This window comes from Pelmatolapia mariae, linkage group LG7, assembly GCF_036321145.2.
Source record: "Pelmatolapia mariae isolate MD_Pm_ZW linkage group LG7, Pm_UMD_F_2, whole genome shotgun sequence".
In the NCBI taxonomy this organism is placed as follows: Eukaryota; Metazoa; Chordata; class Actinopteri; order Cichliformes; family Cichlidae; genus Pelmatolapia; species Pelmatolapia mariae.
In genome coordinates, this window is record NC_086233.1 from 15,019,910 (window position 1) to 15,040,286 (window position 20,377).

General features: G+C 41.3%; 1 protein-coding gene across 3 annotated transcripts in view; it reads right to left on the bottom strand.

The window, feature by feature from the left end:
* Positions 1-2,795: 2,795 nt before the first annotated feature.
* Positions 2,796-20,377, bottom strand: part of lhfpl2a (LHFPL tetraspan subfamily member 2a) — a 38,054-nt gene continuing 20,472 nt past the window's right edge. For 2 of the 3 annotated variants that reach the window (XM_063480570.1, XM_063480571.1), the window contains exons 3-4: positions 9,855-10,691; positions 2,796-3,886 (exon numbers count right to left, since the gene is read on the bottom strand). In XM_063480570.1, the coding sequence (XP_063336640.1) occupies positions 3,630-3,886; positions 9,855-10,275 (678 nt within the window). In that variant the 5' untranslated portion in view covers positions 10,276-10,691 and the 3' untranslated portion in view covers positions 2,796-3,629. Of the gene's footprint in view, positions 3,887-9,854; positions 10,692-15,400; positions 15,455-20,377 lie in introns of those variants that run through there. The other variant, XM_063480572.1, reaches the window with a different exon arrangement.

The window sequence follows — 20,377 nt, forward strand, 5'->3', positions numbered from 1 at the left end:
TATACCAAAAGTGAAACAATGGGGAAGACAAATCATGTCAAATGTTTACTAGATTGAACAACATATACTGAAAGACGGGCAGAAATATGTCTCCTGAACAAAGACATTTGAAACAATTCTGACCTTTATAAAAGAATTGGACCCAACAGAAAGTGATTCAGAATAATTGTTTGGGTTTTGTGTGTACATGGCTCATCTGTGAGTCCTTAAATGGTTGCTGGAAACCAGTTCATTGTTATGTGATTGACAAAATAAGTCCCCTCGCTCACTGTAAAAATGTAAGTAACATTTGCGCCTCTGCTTCAGCTTCACTAAAGACTGAGATGCTAATTCGCACTGACATAGGTCTGACTGACAGCTAGCTGCTCAAGTGGCCACTTCATTAGACCACATGGCAACAACTCAGTGCATATAGGCATTTAGACCTGGTTAAGATGACCTGCTGTATGCCACAGCCTACCTGAATATTGTTGCTGACCACTTTAATTAAAAAATATACCCACCTGTAAGTCTTTTAATTCTTATAGATAATATTTTTAAACAACAATTTTCAAAGAAAAACTAGCTGAAATCATCTCCATCGATTCCCTTGAACGCTTTTATGAAGTTGAAGATGTCCTCCAACATCAGCGACAAGTTGCTGAGTCTGAAACAGATCAAATAAAGCAGGGCGACACTCTCGCAAAGGAGGAAACTTTTAGCAGACCAGACTCACTGCCAACAGGAAGGGGCACAGAGGAGAAATAACAGCCATTCTTTAATGCATTTGAAACATTTTCTAGGAGTGTGTGAAAACCCAATGTGCTGTTGGCTGCTCTGTCCGGGTTAGGGTCACATGGGCTTCCTCTGACTGTCAGCTGCTCCTGGATGATTTCAGTTGTGTTATTACTTCCAAAAAATTAAAACAATGAGCAGAACGTCACTAATTAGCTTCTTGGAGCTGAGTAAAGCAGCAGTGAGGGAGGTTTCTCATTACAAACCACCCTTGTTAACATTACATATAGGGACAGGAACAATTATCGATATAAAAACAGTTTTTTGTGTGTGTTAAGGTAAAATCTGACATCAGTCCAGGCTTTTTCAGTTTTAAATTTGAACCAGATTCTCATACAATCATGTGTAAGTCCCTCTCTAACATGAGTTATCAACATGTGAGACTGAAATTTTCCTCTTCCTGGTTTGTAAGGAAACAAAGCTCACAAGTTCTGGCTCTTTTCTTTAAGTTTTTTTTTTTTTTTTTTTTTTCCTGACTCGAAAGGAAAATGAGAAGCAAAAAGTAAAAGCCTGTGGCAGCAAAGCAGGCCTGACTTTCTGCTGCGCTCTTCAGATTGCACTATTTGTCATGTGCCTAATCTGGAAGTCATCAAGCACTGTGTTTAGTTTGAGCTAAGTCTGAAGTGGAGGAAGGGAGCCACAGGGTTGAACTAGAAGCTTCTCTGTAGTCCACATGGAGGCCGGGACATCTGTGGAAGGAACTCCAAATACACTCAGGTTGAGTGCAAGTATTGGCATTCAGTGCTGGGGGAGGAAAAGGGCCAAACAGATGCTAGAGGTGAGAAATGTGTTGTTGTCCATTTAGGCAGTGAAATCCTTTAGTTAAATGAAAAAATGAAGTGCTAAACGAGTATAAAAACAAAAAAATAGATAAAAGAATTATGAAAATGTAGTTTACTTTACTGACTCCAAGTATAACAACTTCTTAGCTTGTTGGACTGGATACTTAGCATTCTGCGACTGAAGATGCTTAAAGTAGAGCTAGTTTTGCTAATGTACAATTATTTTACTTAAACTGTTTCCTATGTAAGTGTCACATTATAGGAACAGTTCAGGCCTCTTGAACAGTTCTTTTCAAAATTTTAAAACAGTTAAATTGTATTAAGGTTGAAGGTTTTTGCATTAAGCACACGGTAAGTACAGACTAGGTCGCTAACTGAATGCTAGTAGTCACTTTTGCTAAATCCAGTCATTGAATTGGGCCTTTTGAACATTTTTTTGTGTGTTTTACCTTTAGGAGCATTTTAATGCACTCGTCTCACAAATAACATGGCTTGCTGTGCATTAGTATGCGCTAAAAACTTGTTCAAGAAATCTTGTTGATAAACAAGGTGGCTAATATTAGCTTTTAACTTCATTATCTGCTCTCTTGACCTAATATATCCACTTCTGGAGATGCTTAATTTAAAGGCTTCCAAACTGGAGTTCACAAAAGGCTAAGTAATGCAAAGGTGGCAACATTCATCCTTTACATACAATCTATAGTTTTACAAAATCAAGTTGTTAACAAAATACCCAATATACCATATATTACCAAAACAATATTAATTTAGATGATAGATCTGTAGATGATAATAAATCCTAGCTAGACGCTAATCAAACTGGTTTATTATTTAACTGTATAAAATATATTGTTTTCTTCTGCAGTTTAGTAGCTCAGAGTTCTAAAGAACATGTATTTCAAAGCTATACTTTACTAAATATACTTAGTTACATTACACCACTGAAAATGAGGTACACACATGGAGAGCTGAGTTCTGCATCAGTGGAAAAACTGATCACCCACTGGCTGGAAAATGCACCCACCCCCACCTCAAGGGCCAAACCGAGGTCTCAAGCTGGCTGCTCCACTTGCTGGGCCTCCTTCTCCCCCCTTCCCCACAGCAAGGCTCTCCCTGGATAAGAACTGAAACCAAACTTCTTTTTTTTCCCCCCCCTCCTTTTTATTTGTTTGGCAGAAACAAATGGGAATAGATAGGACACTTTGTATGACTCGACACACTCCCTGAACCAGACGTTACTTAACAACAGCAATACTTCATTTATTTATGTGTCCTCATCATTCAGTCCATGTGCACAGATTACAGGATGTCTGCTGAGGAGGACCAGACACTTCACAGGCCAACTGGTTAGGATTAAGCTCACTTCATGTTAGGATTTGACAAACAAAATGCACCGAAGAGCCTCCTTTGCTCGTCTTTGTGCAGTCCATGTGAAGAATCGTTTCCACCGATACATTTCAAGCGTCTACAAACACATTAATTAATCAAATAGTACATTCTGTAAGCTCTAAAGAACATCCACTCTGAGCTAAAGGCCATTTATTTTTATGAGCAGTTTATTCTGACTGACTAGTGGTTCCCTTGTTGACAGTTAACAGATCCAGGTTTATTTTTTTAAAGTTTTTTTTTTTTTCATTTTTTTTTTAAGGCAAGAGTGACATCATCAGCCCAGCCTGGATCCAGCTGACCATCATTCTGCGATCATAACTATGTACAAAATATATATAATCACGCTTATTTACAGAACATGTGGTAACAGACAATGCCTCGCAGGGCATCCACATGCTTAAAATGAATACAATAACAGACACAGCACCTCTAGTGGCAGAAAGACAAAGACAGACACCTAGAAAAAAACAAACAAACTTGGCACTTATAAGTTTCTCCCACTTCAAACAGAAAACTGAGACAAAATAAGAGTCAGTATTAGTGGTAAACAATGAATGGGCCCTCAATTTCACAGGCCAGCTTTTTTATTTTTGAATAGGCAGAAGAGGGCCAGATCATAAGTGGCACAGCTCTGCCTCATCCTTCTTCTCTCCCCCCACCTGCACAATAAGTGTTATCTGAGCTTCACAGGAGGCAGATCAGGCTCTTGCCCTCCTCGATCTCCTCCTGAACCTTATCGCTGGAGGTGGCGATCTCAGCCTGAGCAGAGAAGACAGCGCAGACAAAGGTGAGCACAGTGCCACCCATGGCGGTGTAAAAGGCCCAGCCCATGGAGCAGAGACCAGCGCGGTACGGCGCCGCGTCTGGTCCGCAGTACAGCTGGACCTTGTCTGAACCCCAGCCAGCAGGGTACAGCATCAGACCTAGGATCAGGAACAGACCTGCAAGAAGGGAAATAGATAAAAGACATCATAACTCAAGTGTTTGTAATGAAATCCAGCATACGTAGCAGCCCTGTGCTTATTACACCTTGAAATACGGTGTGCTTCAACAGCAGAAGAGCTTTTAACTCAAAGCAGGCTTTCACCAGCTTTTTAATTTTAATCCTGCATACTACAGATGGAAATCCCAAATTTCCTAAGCTAAGCAGTAACGTCATGATGTACGTCAGTAAGCGAACACATCATATCAACAGCTTAGGAGTGGATTCATTTCAGAGGCAGACTAGCTTTCACGGCATGCTTGTATCAAGGATTCTTTGAGGAAACACACACAAGGATGCAGTTATTTATCAATAAGCACGCAGGCAACACAACAGAGAAGGAATAGCAGTTAGCCTGCACAACACTCTGTGACAGTGGTGTCAAGAAAGATGAGTTTTCTTTACAAAGAAAGGCTGCTTTTATTACCCAAAACACAGCGTCAGCACAGCTCCTTATCTTGGCCAACATTCAGGCCTCTTGCTCAGATAACGTTTACAATATAGAACAGCTGCAATCTTAAAAATGTCTACACACATAAATAAAGAGGAAAAAAAGCATCAGAAATACTTCTGTGCCAGCTGAACTTCATCCACGAGAAGCAGCTGAACGCACATGGAAAATCTACCGAGTGGCTTTTGAGTGAAACGTTGTTTTCAATGTGAACAATTAACCTAGGAGCGCCACGTCATCTCGTCTGCATGTTTATAAATCCGTACACATATATAAACACATTGTCAGCATTTGTCCGTGATTCTAATCACATATGGTTAAATATGATTACAGCTTTGTTTTACTGCGTCTGTTTATGCAGCGGCCAGGGTTGCTTCAACGGTAGGAGGGACGTCTGCAGGTTTGGACACATTCTTGTCAAGACTTTTTAAATGAAATCTAGGGGACGGCATCAAGAAAATCCATCAAAGAGGACATGATAAAGCAGTGACTCCATAAACTGAATGCGGATTCAACAGTGCATCGAGAAGACCTCCTGTGTTCTAAACATGTATTAAGTAGTGCTTGCCACATAGGTGCTAAGTAGGTGAGGGTGAAAGTAAAGTGTCACTGTTGCAAGAGACTCGGGCCGATTATTTTTTTGAAAATAAAAAACATTTCCGGCCGCAGCAGTGTGCTGGCAGCTAAAGCATCCTATCAGGACACAAAGAAGAAGAAAAAGTTTAAACTGGCAGAAATGATTTCCTGTCTGATGTATGACAGAAAGACCTCTCAATCCTGTGCACAAAGCAGAGACTAGATCAACAGGATAAAAGTAGCCGATGGACTTTCCCGCCTGGCCCGGTCACTGGCCGACCCTCCGGCGTCCTGAGTCTTAGTGGAAGGAGGGGGGTCGCTTCCTGTGTTACCATGACCCACTTCTACCACTGCCTCTTCAGCTTGGCTTCAGCCCCTCGGCACGCACGGCTTGTCTCATAGATGGAAAGGCAACCTTCGTTCTAAATGCAGCACTAAGACGTTTGCGTTTCTTCTGCTCTGCTCTGCCATGACAGCGGACGAGGTCAGATGGCCGGACAAGGAGTCTGCCTTCAATCAAAGCTCAGGAGGAAGCATTTACAGTAATACAATTACTGACAATAAAACAGCCAGACAGGGAACGAGGATTTAGCTCTCTTTCAACAAGCAGGTCCTGTTAGCTTTGCTCCATAAAAACCTCACGTGTAGCCTGCTTCAAGTCTGGAGGAGAACATGCCTTTTCTCTTCTAATCTCGCTTCCTCTTTCTTCCTCCTCCCATTCTCTAAAGCACCCAATATCGTATTAAACAGGGAAATGAAAACTAGGTCATAAATTCTTTCCACATGTTGCTGCCTTGCCCTAACGGCCAGACCGGCTCTGCTGATGGATTGAAGGCATGGTTTTAATTCACAACCCCACCCCTCCAAAGACCCCCACTCCACACACACACACTCATTCCCATTCCACCTTCAAGCTGGACCTTCTAACCTAATATCCCAGTGTGCTCCACCCTATTCTCGCTGCACTGGCTTGCGTCTCTGTTCACTTCCAAACTGTCAGTTCTGTCTTCAGTAAGAGAGGTTGTTAGTTTGGGTTTAAAAGTTGTTTACCGTCATTATGAAACATACACACGTCCGCTGTAACCACAGGAAAAGCTAATCAGTGCATGCGAATCGCATCTCTTATCATTCAGGGCTGACAAGTCTGCTTCCCTCTTTTATGTAACGTGATATCTTGTGTGAGAGTCATCATTACTCAACAGCACAGCTTAAATTCCCACAAGACGCTGTTTTATTTTGTTTCTCCTCCAGCCTGGAGCTTAGTCACAGTCACCGATTAAACCTGTTTAAGTTTATGGAAGGTAATAAAAGTATTTGACACAGAACGTGCAAGAATTTGAGAGTTTTATGGCCCTGTCTGTTTGCCGTTCTATCTGTAATCCCTTTCAGCTTGAGTGACGATGAGTGAGAAAGTCATTTTAGTAAATGTACAGCAAGTTTAACTGGGGTATAACAAGTCTTCAGGGCCCCTAAAATGTGTGCCTGCAGGATGCAAAGTTTAACCCGGCTGACCTTCAACAGAAGTCTGTCTGTTTTAGCTATCTGATTGCATAAGGTGAAAGGAATGACTTGAACTTCTCCCGAAATCTCAAAACCATCTGAGCTTAAACTATTTGTCAGTTTAAATTGCATCTGGGACACTGCGGCCATCAGAAAGGCGTCGTATAAAAAAGACTGTAGAGGCTGAAGTACAAAGTCCAAGTGACATCAACGAATGTGAAGACGAGGTTAATAGGCTTGGGAGTCACTCCAGTGCAATGACGTGACCGTCTCTGGCAAGAGAGTCGCAATCTTCCTATCTGAGGTCAATCATTTCCCCAAACATCTGCCGTCTGGCTCCAGCTTTCTCATTACCGGAGGGTCGGCACGTATTGTGGAAATAATGATAGTAGAAAAGTTGGTGTGGTAGCCTTGGTGATGGATATCAAGTGATTGTGATATCATTCACTGGCCTCGTGAAAAGTGGAGTAGAAGGCTGTAGAGCACAATGGCTGACTAATGTAGGAAGTAGTGACACTGTTAAGATACCAGGCAGTTGACCATCTCCTTTCTCATCCTGTGGCTGAAAACAGTGCTTCAGAAGCACAAAAGAAACTCTCCCGCCTCCTCAACTGTTTGATGCTTTCCTCGCCCCCTTTCCTCTTTCACATCCTCATCCTCTCAACAAAGAGGAAACTCAGGGGTGCATTTCTCCCCTTTTCTTTATCTCAACCATGTCTCCCGCAATCCAAGGTCTTAAAATGTAAATAGAGGACTTTGCGGTTATGTAACGCTGTGCTTTGTGGGGCCATGAATCCACTTTTATAGCTCACCTGACATATGACCGTCAATCTGGGCTCAGTGTGGAGGTTGGTTTGTTTTTCATCACTCTTTGGAACATAAACAGAGGTAAAATGAATGGATTCAATCCAATCATTAATATACTTCTCAGTGTAAACTGTAGTTTATCATGCTAGTCAGTAATGTATGTTATGGGGAACAAATTGGCCACAAACAGGTTTACAGCGCTGCACCCAAAAACTTCTTGCCATTACTTTGGTGGCTAGTAGGCTGCCACAGTTGACAGTAATTTGCACGAAACTAGTTGATCTCTAGTCCTGTGTGATTGAGGCATCTGTTAGAAAAAGCTAGGAAACATTTATTTACCTCTGTGCAAAATGAAAGATCTACTTTTTCAAAAAAATTGCAACTAACTTCGAATGATATATGACCAACTTATTCTGAAGTGTATGTGAACATGTCAAAAAAAGAAGTCTGAGAGGCTGTACGGCTTAGCAAATGTTCAACTGCTTACTTAAATGTGTACCCCACCAAAATTCTTTTGAGTCTATTAATTACCACTTCCTTGTAGACTTCCAAAGTGGCTCTTTAGTTGGAGTTTCCTTGCAACAACTAGTCTAGTTATAAACACATGTGGCTTTCTCATAATGGCAGCAGATGGAAACAGACATTCATTTTGCATTTACTCTAACCTCAATCTGTTACTGAAAACTGTTTGAACTGAACATCAGCTGGAAAGCAGCATGCAAGGATCTCAGGAAACAATCTTTAATGCTAAATCCTAAATCCTGCTAGCAAATGCTGTTTTACCAAAATGGGAAGCAAACTTACTTGTCACCCAATCACTTCAAATTGCAACAAATTTTATTGGTAAACTCATTTAAACTGATCAAGTCGCTGTAGGACTTAGTGATGGGTCAAATAGGTACTTGGGAGTAGGGAGTTCTGTTTTGTTTTTTAATTTCTGTAGGCTTTCAAGATGACTTTGAAATGTTCATTTATTTTCAAGCTGAAAATAGTACAGGACTGACTTTTATGTATATTATAAAATCAAGTAGTTCTGCCACACCGCCACCTCCTCATATGTAGAAAGCTAAAGAAAGAATGACTGGCAATACAAATAAAAAGTAACTGTTTTGAGATTATTTGGGAAATACCCAATGTCTCACCCTATGACAGCTTGGACAAGCTCCTGTCCCCCGTGACCCTGAATTGGATAAGCAATAAGCAGAAGAAGATGGAATGAATGGACTTTTAACAAAATGTAATAATATAGGAATACAATACAAAGCCCAGTGCTGGTTTAAAGGATTTCTGCTTGTTCAATATGGCCTATAATAGCCAGAGAAATCAATGTTTAGTTCCTCAGTATCAGCAGCATAATAAATTTAAGATAGCTGACAAAGAGTCATCTGTCTCCTATACATTAACTCATTGATCATAGGTGAAGGTTATGCCACTGAATAGAGGCATTGGTAAATGAATGTTTTGTCCTAAATAAACATTGAGCAACTTAATCTTAATGAAAAGAAATGCATTCAAAGGAGCCACCCACTGGCTGAATGGATTTTCCTCTCTCAGGTCAGCAGGCCTGCATACATCTGAGGGTACAGCTTGGCTTATCCTTGTCTACACACCCACCGTTTCTGTTTGGGCCTCCCACAAATAAACAACTGTGGGGGAGGACAGCCATAATCACCGGAGAGCTGAAGGCTACACTCTGTGAAAAAAAGATGAGGTTCAGCGAGCATGATCTCATGGCCTCCTCCCTTCCATAATTCACCACAGCGAGTCAAAGTGGCCCGGGATCTGACCTCATGTGCACAGGCACAGACACAGAATGCACGGCCGTCACACATAAAGAGAGATACGCATGCGTACTCGACCCCTTTGGAGACCAGAGGAGTGTCAGAAAGCTCCAGCTGACTGCGTGAAGAATAAATATTTGGGCGGTAGTTGCTCCAGTTGATGACAAAGAGTTACCATGCCCTTTAAACTTCTGCTTGGGTTAAGGCTCACCGAGGGCTCCAGAAGAATAAAACACATAATTCCAGCAGTGGGAGTTGTGGTGCTCATAATGAATGTGTTTAACTGAGAGCACAGCGTTTCATTTACCTTGATGAACGGTGGACGCCGCAGGAATGAACAGAAACAATACGGTTCAGATGAACAAACTTTCTTTCAGATTACAAAACTTGAACACGTATTTCTCAACTCCATGACTGACTCCTCATTAGGTACGAGAAAAACAAGCACGGGGAAGATTAAAGTCGTTCAGTCACAGTGTTTTGAAGGTAAACTGAAAGCCAGGCATTACAGAAAGCAGACAAATATTTGTTAAATACGGCTTATATGTTCTTTGTATCACTGATGTGAAAAGTAAGACAGTTTAAGACCTTGTTTACTTTCTCACCTCCAGACCTGGTCAATCATTGCCAAAGTGTGGATGTCAAATTGTTGCTTTCGGAAAGCTACTGCCCATAAAGGTGTGTGCTTTTCTACAGCTCTCCATCCATCAGACAAATTCGAGCATCTGACCAAAAACCAGTATGGGCTCCAAACCTTTCAAAGCAGTGTTAAATATCAAAACTGTTTTATATGAATTGTGTGAGAATCTCACCTGCAATTCCCTGCAGCAGTCCGCACACATTAAAGATGCTCTTCTTCATGATGCTTTGAAAGCACATGGTGAAGACGGAAATGAATGCCACGGCACACAGCAACAGGATCCCTGCAGCCAGGAAGATAGAAGTAGCCTGCCAGAACCCGCTGGCAATCTCTCCAAAGTGGACTGCGTATGGTCCGCACAGTATTCCCTGCTGCAGGCGAGGCAGTTTTATACAGCGACCATAGATGCCTAAAGTGGGCCTGTAAGCCTCTCCGGCTGTGGTGGCCCCATGGGGGCCGAAAACTGCATCGGATGCACGGGGGAATCCAACGAGCCAGTCGGTGCTCATGAAGGCGATGAGCTCTCCGAACGCGGCAACAATACTCAGCAGAGTCCACAGCATGGAGCGACAGGTGACAATAACATGGCACATGCTGACGGTGGCTGGATGGCTCCCTCTGTTGCGATTTAAGACCTTTACTTGCTGAGAGATGAAAAGCTGGATTGTGGATAGAAAGTCCTCAAAAGACAGAGAGCTAAGGTTGTGATCCTTCTGCAGCGAAGACGTGAGAGCGAGTGAAAACCCTTCAGAGGAAGAAGAAGGTGACACCGCTGTACACAAAAGGTTCACGTCAATGATTCACAGCCTGCTCCTTCTCTGTTTTTCTCTCCACTTCTCTCACTCCTTATCTTAACCTGGTGTTGTCTCAGTACAGCAGGTTCCTCCTCCTTGAGCTCACCCTCCTGTCGGTGCGGTCTTCAGACTCTTATTGTGCTTGGTTTTTGGTGTCTACATTGTATTGAAGTTGTGTTCCCTGAGCCAGCCCGCTGGCGTCACATCAAACACACCTAAAAGATAAAACAGGGAGGGACAAGAACAGGGTTAGTGCTTTAATTGCACATATAAAGGCTCGAAGATGATCAGTCATTTCTGCTGTGCTTGAGGAAGTGCAGGTCAGAGTTACGCCTCCCGGTTTTCCCATCATATTTTACAAAAGCAGGAGTGTGGAGGATGAAAAGAGTGTGCAGAAGGAACAGAGAAAAGAGGAAGGGAGGCTCCTGGTGTAGATCTTTAAGAGGGGGTCTAATGAGTTGTGAAGAGACATGCTCGTTTGAAGTGGGCCTCATTCGCTGTGTTTATGTTGAATGATTTGTGATCAGGCCACAGATCAGGCTCTGCACTCCCTGTAAAGCTTTGTGATTGAGGCAGTAAAAAAAATTTTTTCAGTGTTGAAAAACAGAACATTTCTATCTATGCCTGTGCTCGTTTGTGCATATGTGTGTGTGCTGTGGGGGAAGAGGGGGAAAGGTTAAAATAGACTTGGAAAAAAGAGGAATGAGGAGCGGATGCAGACGAAGAGAAAAACAAGCCCGAGGCCTCTCATCAAGCAGCCCACACAGCTGACCTGGGGTCAGTCAACGGCTGATAACGTAACGGCCGTCCGGCTGTCACATGACCACTGATAACCTCAGTGGCAGCAATTCTGCAGAGTCAAAGATGATACAAACAGGAAGCAGCAGGTGGTCCCAAATGCACATCTGGCACAGCACATGGATGAAATATACACTGCTACTCAAGCTCCAAACCTCATGCATGGGTGTTTCCATTTGAAATCCTCTATACTTTATCACAAGCTATAACTAATTGGCACATAAAAGCCTAAAGTTTAATGCACATTAATAGATTATTATAAATGGCATAAGTTCTCTTGAAAAAACTTATATACACTTCATAATTTTGAATTCAAGACTCATAGTCATTCTTTATAATGTGGTCTTACTACTAAGTGGATTCATCTGATTGTTCTTCCACTAGCAATAATAGTTGAATTTTCCTATTGAATTCCCCATTTATCAATTTCCAAAAGCGTTTTTAGATGAGCTGTACACTTTCTTCCTGTTAAAAAGAAGTTCTTCCTTCCTGCTATCGCCAAGTGTTATTATATTGCAAACCTTTTACATATCATAATTACACTGCAATAAAACCCTTTTCAGCTGAGAGATATCATTCATTTTACTACACAAAAAATGGTTTCCCTACCCAAGGCTGTCTCAAGACTAGATGGATAAAATGTCAACGTGTAGATAACCTACAGAGAGTTTTTGTCTAACAAATGTAAGCAGGAACGCCAGAAAAGATTAAAAGGAGCTTATATAGGAGCTTTTAAGTATTTGTGCTCATGTTATAAATACAGCTCTAGGTTAAAGCTGAGAGTTGTTTCTTTTCTTTGAGGGTTTTTTGTGCCATGGTTTCCCTGCTGCCTCTGGGGAGTCTGTTAGTCATTCTCCAACCAATGTTTGGCAGAGCAGCAAAGGGAGCCGGGGGCCACTGTTGACACGTGTGCCGCCCGCACTGGGGTTTCCATTGCCCAGCCCTTGGAGTGCCCTTACAGAGAGGGTCGGGACAGACGTTCGTCCCCTTGTGGTTACATCCCGTTGTGTAACACTCAGTGTGTGTGTGTGTGTGTGTGTGTGTGTGTGTGTAAGAGCACATCACAAACTTTGATCTTTGTCACCCTGTTGAGATATCAACAGTGGTTCGCCTTCCTCCACCCCCCTGTCTTTTCCAGTGGAGAAAATGAGCCAGATCTGTGGTCCTTGTGTATGTGTGTGAGCTGACGTACAATATGTTTGGACTGTGTAAAGCAGATGAGATCATAAGAACAGGCACAGAGAGCTGCTTCAGTGGAGTTGGACCAGAGTTAGTTTTATGAATCACAAGCATTTTCGTTGCTTCACCGTGAACAATTGCGAGAACATATGCACACTCATACAATTCACTTTTTTGAAGAACTCTTCCCAGGCCTTAAACTGATGATGTCTCAGGGGTGTTTTGAATAATGTCTGACGTAAAGATTTAAGATTTAATGTTTGACTCTAAAGTATTTAGAGTCAAACATTTCCTAGCTAGTTGCAAAGACTATTTCTTCTCTGACAGAAATATTGTTGAAAACACACTGGAGCTACAAAAAAAAAAGAAATCTAAACCAGCTGGAAAGTATTTGAAGACCTTGAGCCTTAAACTTTGACCTTGCTCAGCCATAGTGTGTCTGCACCACATGCCTCTCAGTTGCAGAAAGGCAACTAGCAGGTTTCTATGTCTGTGAAGTTTCTTTGAATTTGGGTACTTAAACAAGTCTGGTTCAATTAATGCACCTGGTATTTGTGACAATATATACCCAGACGTCTGCTTCCTGTTCCCAGACAGACAGATTTGAGCAGGTATGAAGAACGCAGGTTTCCCAAGCTAGAGTGGAGCATGGTAGTCCATAAATGTGAGGCTTGAGGTGGATTTATGATGTCTTTTATACTCCCAGAGTAACCAGGCAGGAGATAGAGGATTATTTGAGGATCAGTTTACATACACAAAAGAGTTAACGGCCCTCAGACTGCACCCGCCACGATAGTGACACCTAACACTAATCCCCATCTACAAGACTCCCTGTATCTGACACATGCTCCCATAAAGTGTGAGCAAGTAACCAGCTGTTAGAAAGAAAAGGAACTTCTCCAGAGTTGCATCTCAGTTGTCCTGCTGCCATTAAATATTGTGCTTGTTGAAACAAATTAACAAATAAAGAGGAACACGCCTAAGCTGCATTAGCTTAGGGTACACTCCTAAGCTAATGCTAAAATGCTCCTGATGCCAATGCCAATACCCTTCAAATCTACACACAATCACATCAGCATACTTACATATGACATTTAGACCAAACTACACTCGATTATGTCTACTAAATTCCATAGTATTTAATCTCAAAGCTATGGAGACACTTCACTAAAAAACACAAAAAAACTCATGGTGTAGCTAGAGGAAAAGGTTAATGGATTGTTTAAGTCACTGAGCATCATCCTCTTGAAACCATTAATACCAATACTATTTTATTTCTACATTTCTTCCCTTCAGCCCGCATCATTCAGTCTTTTCTTATCATTTCTACGCTAATGACATTCAGCTGTGTATGTCTTTTACGCCTCACCAGTTGGATACATTGTCCACCCTAGTCCAGCGTTTACCCAGGATTAATGATTGGCTCTCTATCAATTACTTCGTTTTAGACACCAACAAAACTTCATTTTGTTTAACCAGTAAATCCTTTGTTTGAAAACTTGGAGAAATATCTGATTCCTCTCTGGGTTTGACTCTCATGTAAAAACCTTTCTTGTTCCTGTTTTTCTCATTTAAGGAACATTTCTAAATTGATCTTTGGTGGAACTAGAGGAACATATTCATACATTTGTCATCACAATTAAGATTACTAACTTGAACAATTGATCTCTTTCATGCATCCAAACGATACAGAAAGCTGCGGCCAGACTATTAATACGTTCACATTACAAAGAACTAAACTATTTAGTCCATCTTCATATCAAACACACTGCTACTCATAGTCTTCTATGAGAAGCTCAGGATCTGCTGGTCATTCTACGTACAAGCCTGAAGACTAGGGGTGGACTGAGCTTTAGCAGTGTGGCTTCCTTTCCAACCCTTTGAAACAGTCTCCCACTACAATTACGTTTAGCTGACTCTGTGGAGTACTTTTATCCTCTGGATTTCGTGGACACCAATTTCATGGCAAGATTATAATTCCACTCATAATGGGACTTAAGCAAAATTTAGATGTTCACCTAAGTCATGGGGTCATGAATGGCTCTGAAAACAACTCTATCTACCCAGTAGTTGTTGAGACATTTCATTGTAAACCAAAAAACTAAGCTGTTTATAGGCCTGAAAAGCTTAACACTACGGCTCCTGCTGAGAGCATCCATTCAGCTTTTCCCTTATCACAACAGCAAAACAGAAGGAAACGCCTTTCCACACTGCCCCTGACAGGAAGCAATCTACATATCTACTGTATGGACTTGTTGCAACTAAAATCCCATCCCACCACTGCTTCAACCTGCCTAAAGAAATTTGAAGAGTTTATTAATTACAAAAGAGCCAAAAAGATCAGATAAAATTAATACAAAGCACTTCTAACCCTCTGGTGTCATTCTGGTAATACCACCATAGTGACAAATCACAAATCCTGTTTATTTTTTGGGTTCCCTGCATTCCCAGCCACACCTCTCGTGTGCTTATTATCTGTGAGGATCTGTTTGAATGAGAAGCCCCCGCAGCTAAGGAAGGGGAATGCAGGCTCTGATTGGTCTTAAATAACTAATAACCATTCAAGATAAACCACATGGTGAAAAGATGACAAGCAGTCTTACAAATATAATATTTGGGTCAACGTCAACTCTGTAAATAAGTTGCAATGAAAGCACTGCATCTGTCTTTCTTTGTGTTTCAGGACTTTCCTTTGTTTATTTAAGGAAAATTACAGTTGCTGTCACTAACAAAGGAGTTTGTTTCTCACCACTTCTGCACATCTGCTCAGAATCCTGGAGCTCCGAAACACTATAAATAGTCTGTGATTAAGACCAAATACAAGGTATCCTATTTTACTGCATCAGCAAGGCAGTTCTTTAGATTTAGTTTACCCCAGGAGTCAACCCAGTTGTTTAAACAGGAAATGAAATCAGGAAAATTAAGAGAAATGAGACAATAGTCCAACCTGTCTCCATTGGCTTGTGGATAGTCCAGCTCTCCTGTAAATGTGGCCTCTGTGCCCCTGCTCTCCTCTGCTCACACACTTTAATAACCTCCCTCACGCTCGAGACTCCAGGACCCTCCCACCGTCCCTCCTCTTGGACCAATGCATCTGCTCTGATTGGCTAGACTGACAGCAGATCCAAACTTTCTGAAAGGGTCCACATGGTGGCCATATTTCAGTGCTGAATCTGGGTTAAAATAACAAGATCTGGAGCTGCCCAGGGTTTCTCTCCTCTTTCTCTCTTGGTTTCAGTTTCTCTCACCTTCTCGCTCTGTTTTCATGGCTCACTGCACCTTCTCAATCATCCAAGCCCAACATTTCACTATCAGCCTCAATAAGATTTGCATTTTCACTTTCTTAAATCTGAAATATATAACTTTAAGCATTTGGTTAACATACAGCTGTGTGAGCATCACTTCAAAATAGACTGGTTTAACACTTATTTATCCATGTTAATAATAAACTACAATATGGCATTTCTATAATTTTGTTTGTAAATTACATATTTTGGTTGCATCCATTTTTACTGGATGTGTTGGGAACATTTATGGATAGAAATTCTAGGTGGAGTTAGCTGCAGTGCCAAGCTCGCTGGGCTTGGGACTGAATGTGGGTGGTCATGCTGACCTGATTGACCACTTGCCACAAAGTGCAAAGCAGCTGGGATGCAAATAAGCATCTCCAAGTCTGAAATGATGGTTCTCAGCAGGAAAAGGGTGGATTGCCTGCTCCTGTGTGGGGACGAGTGGCTGCCTCAGGTGGAGAAGCTCATTATATATGAGTCGAGGATGAATTGAGCAAGGAACTGACAGCTGAGCTCAGTCTTACAGATATGGAGCTTGATTATTTGGTGGGAACACAGCTGGAATGGTTTGGGTGTCTGTCACAGGTAGGGATGGGTACCGGTGTCCGGTGCCATGATGGCACCGGTTCTGACATAAACGGTAGTAACCAGACCGAAAAGCAGCGCACATTTCGGTGCTTTATTTCGGTGCTTTTTTTTTTCCCTGAGCCAATTCTAGCCAATCATTTTACATTTCCAAGGATAGTAGGCGGGCCCAGGTACGTACGTTCTTTTAGAGCAGAGCTACAGATTAAAAATGCCCAAGGCGAAGCGGTCAAAAGGCGACGCACAGCGTTTTTTTAAAGCCGAGAAATGCGCTGTGTTTGATAGCTTGCTGCGAGACCTCACACCGAGCACATCTACTGCGGGTGTGGTGCCTGTTATCGGACCCGGAGTTAGCAACATCCCCCAAAAATCCCGAAGAGGAGAGTCCTGGCCCCTAGCCCCGCCAGTGTAGCAGAAATGATGAGGATGATGATGGCAGCAGCAGCCGTTCTTCTCTGCGTGAGTAGTTTAATGTTGTTCGTGTGTAATTTACGTTGAGTAGGCTAACCACGTTATTACATTAATGCATGTAAGGTGAACTAGCAAACACCGTCGTAGTTACATGCGGCTGTCTTCTTGTTTGATGGCAGATACTCCCTTCACCCTGGCCAAAAAGGCTAAAATGACCAAAGAAAAAGTGGAAAACAGTTAAACATGAGAGGTTTTTGGACCAATTTTGTGTTTTTTTCCATTGTTTAAGCACTGCTTCCAGCCAAGAGTGATACCATATATGCCCTATAGCTGAAGAAAAGGCTTACATTGTTATCTTTTTACAAAAAAACAGCTAAACATGAGAGGTTTTTGGACCAATTTTGTGTTCTCCATTCTTTAAGCACCGGTTTGAGCACCGTTTAAGCACCGGCACCGTTTCAAAAGTACCGGTTTGGCACCGGTATCGGATAAAACCTAAACGATACCCATCCCTAGTCACAGGTGAGGTGCTTGGGGTACATCCAACGGAGAAGATATCCCACAGCAGGCCCAGGAAGAGATTACGTCTATTGGCTGATTTCGGAATGTTTCAGTATCCCCCCTAGAACAGCTGGGAGACTGAAGCATATGCTGGGTGAGAGAGACGGAATAAGTATGTATGCAAGTATACCTAAAGAAAACAATTACTTATATAGCTTATATATACACGTAACCTTTGAAGTGCAGGATTTGTTCACTAATGTATAAAATGGCACACTGAATATGAATAGGTTTTGCTATTTAGTTTGTAAAACTCTAAATTTGCAATCAGGCTTGTTTCTGTTAAAAAGGGGTCCATGAACGATGACACACACAGATCCTGTTACATCAGACTGCTGTAAAAGATAGCTGCCTCGATGCTTGTTAACTGACTGATTGAGCAGATGGTTTGATGTCTGACTAATGGATTAACCTTTCTGGCTGATGGGAGAAAAGTGCCCTGGGATTGCTTACAGCAGCACTGTGTGCATTCGCCAACAGTGCACTCAGCCACAGTGTTTCTCTGACTTTTGTGTTCACTCGCAAATGAGTTCCATATGAAGACAAAAAAAAATAAAAAAAATAGGGGGGGCAGAGTCAAACAGGAAGCGAAGCCAATAGGTCAGTTAGGCACTTGAATGCAACCTGCAAAGCATGAGGAAGAGGCCTTTCTTATCACTTTCAATTAAAGTTAGGCCAGAACAGTTCAAAAACACAGCCTGTGAATGCAGATGTATACATGCTAGACCTAATAAAACTTCAGCTTTAACCTATTTTCTAATAAACCCTGGTGACTCATCCTCCTCCTACGGTAGAGTTGTATGGGAAGAGGTTAATGAGCCATTTTAATTCAACCCAGTCTCCCTCAACAAAACAGCTACGAAGGCTCCAGGCTTTTTATTTTTTTATACTGTGCACATACAGTTTTCTGTAATAGCAGTGAAACAATTCAAAATTCTTATTATTTCTTGATACAGTGGCGCTTTATGTCAAATGATTTTAGAAACCAACAATCTGTCCAACAGTGTGATCGCGGCATCCAGCAGAAGTGAAAAGCTGTAGCTAGCTAATTAACAGGTTAACCTTGTTTGTTTAATATAAGCTTTCATTACTCTTTATATTAAAAAGTAATTTACAGTTTTCTTTATTTTTAGGATTACAAGACAAAAGTAAAGACGAGACTAAAATTAAATGTAACACTGTAACTACTAGCTAACTAACTACTAGCTAACTAACTACTAGCTACTACTATAGTAAGCAGTAATTGTTAGAATCTATAAATGAATAAAAATAATACAAAAAACTACAACAATGAAGAAATGAAAACTACACAGCGTGCATTTTTGTTTTTCAGAGAAAAAAAAAAATCACCCTTTTCTTTTGGGAGTTTGGGGCTCCTTGTTTATATAGGAATCAATATGACTCCTGATCTCCTAACTGTACCTCAGACCTGATTCTGGGACCCTCTTGTACTCGCTGTCACTCTCATCCAGTTCGCTGTCCTCACCGAGGGAGTGTACTTATGACCCTAACTGTCCAATCAAATTTTATCCTCCTATGAAAGCTGCTTGTGCTCATTTCCTGCAGCTTTGTACATTATCATTTTAGTGCATGATTTGATTGCTTACACATCCCATCAATCAATGCTCTCAAAAAGTGATCTCAATCCCTGCTCCAACACACCTCCTTCAAATGTCCTGCTGGGCTGCAACTGCCTGACTGATTATTTGAACCAGGTGTTTTGGAGTGGAGAAACCCCTAAAAACATAAAACAGATTCTGATTCATAAATCAGAGTCTATATCTAATCAACTAAAAGTAATTCTTCAGATATTCTTGCACATGCACATATTTTCTTAAATGTACTCATTTCAATTCAAACATACATAAAAAATGTTAGTAGTCTTAGCAGTAGCTAGCACTGTGCCACATCCAGATTTGCCACTAGAAAGGATTGCTCCACCCCCAGGTCAAAGGTCAAATACTATGCTATTCCTCATTTTACTCAATACTTAGGTGTTTTATGTCACAAAATATGCACAGGTACATAAATGAAAAACAAATTTAAGGGACAGTGTAATCACAACATAGATGGTTCAAGAATCCTAAGCAGAAATTACTTAAGGGGAAAAAAGTCAAGAAATAATAATCATTATATGTGCTATTTATTATTATATTATTTTTATAATCTTTAATTCTTTTAACTAATATTAATCGGTTATGTGCTTCTTGCCATTTACTGCTTCGAATACTAATGTAGTAGAAGTAGCTGGATACACTTGGGTTGGCGGTTTACATCAGAAAAGACACACTGTTCAATTTATTTCTTTTATACTCCTGTGGTTTGGTTTTGTTATCAGACCTCCATGTACTGCACACAGAGAAAACAAAAGTCACTGCACACTGGCTGTTGCTTAAGCTTTTATCCAGATAATCGCTGTTTCAAGATGTTGGGGCGAAAAGTCCTCCTAAAAGACACCAATCAGTTCCACTTTCAGTTAATATTTTTACTCATTATCCTGACTGTGAGTGGGCCTAGTTCTCAGATATGATATTTGTTATGCAGAGATACAAACTCAGAACACCCAGAGACTTCAATTGATTCTCACAGACAAAGAGAAAGCTACCAACATCTCCGAGAGATTTCTCCTGGCAGCCTCAGGAGCTCAGACAAAGCACAGACGCTCACATCAAAGACCAGTGGATCAGCAGGGAGTAACCATCTACATGTACACACCAGACGCCTGCCAGGCTAAAACATCATTCATACAGATCCAAACAGAACATAAGGTGTCTTCCTTTGAGCCGCTAGTCATTCATCTTTCCTTGACAGACTTTGGTCTGTGGAATCATGAAGACTTAAAGGAAGAGAATCCAAAGTGGGGTGGCGACTGATAAAAGAAATCCAACTGGCAGTGCAGCTAGATTGAGTGTCTGTTTTTTGGGAAAACCTAAACAAGAATGTTTTTCCCCCCCAATTACAAAAAATACTCTCATTAGCCTTCCACAATAAATGTAAAAAGTATTTAAATACATTTGTTTTGATCAACAGAAAAAAAATGACATATATTTAAAGTGTCACAATCATTAAAATTAGAA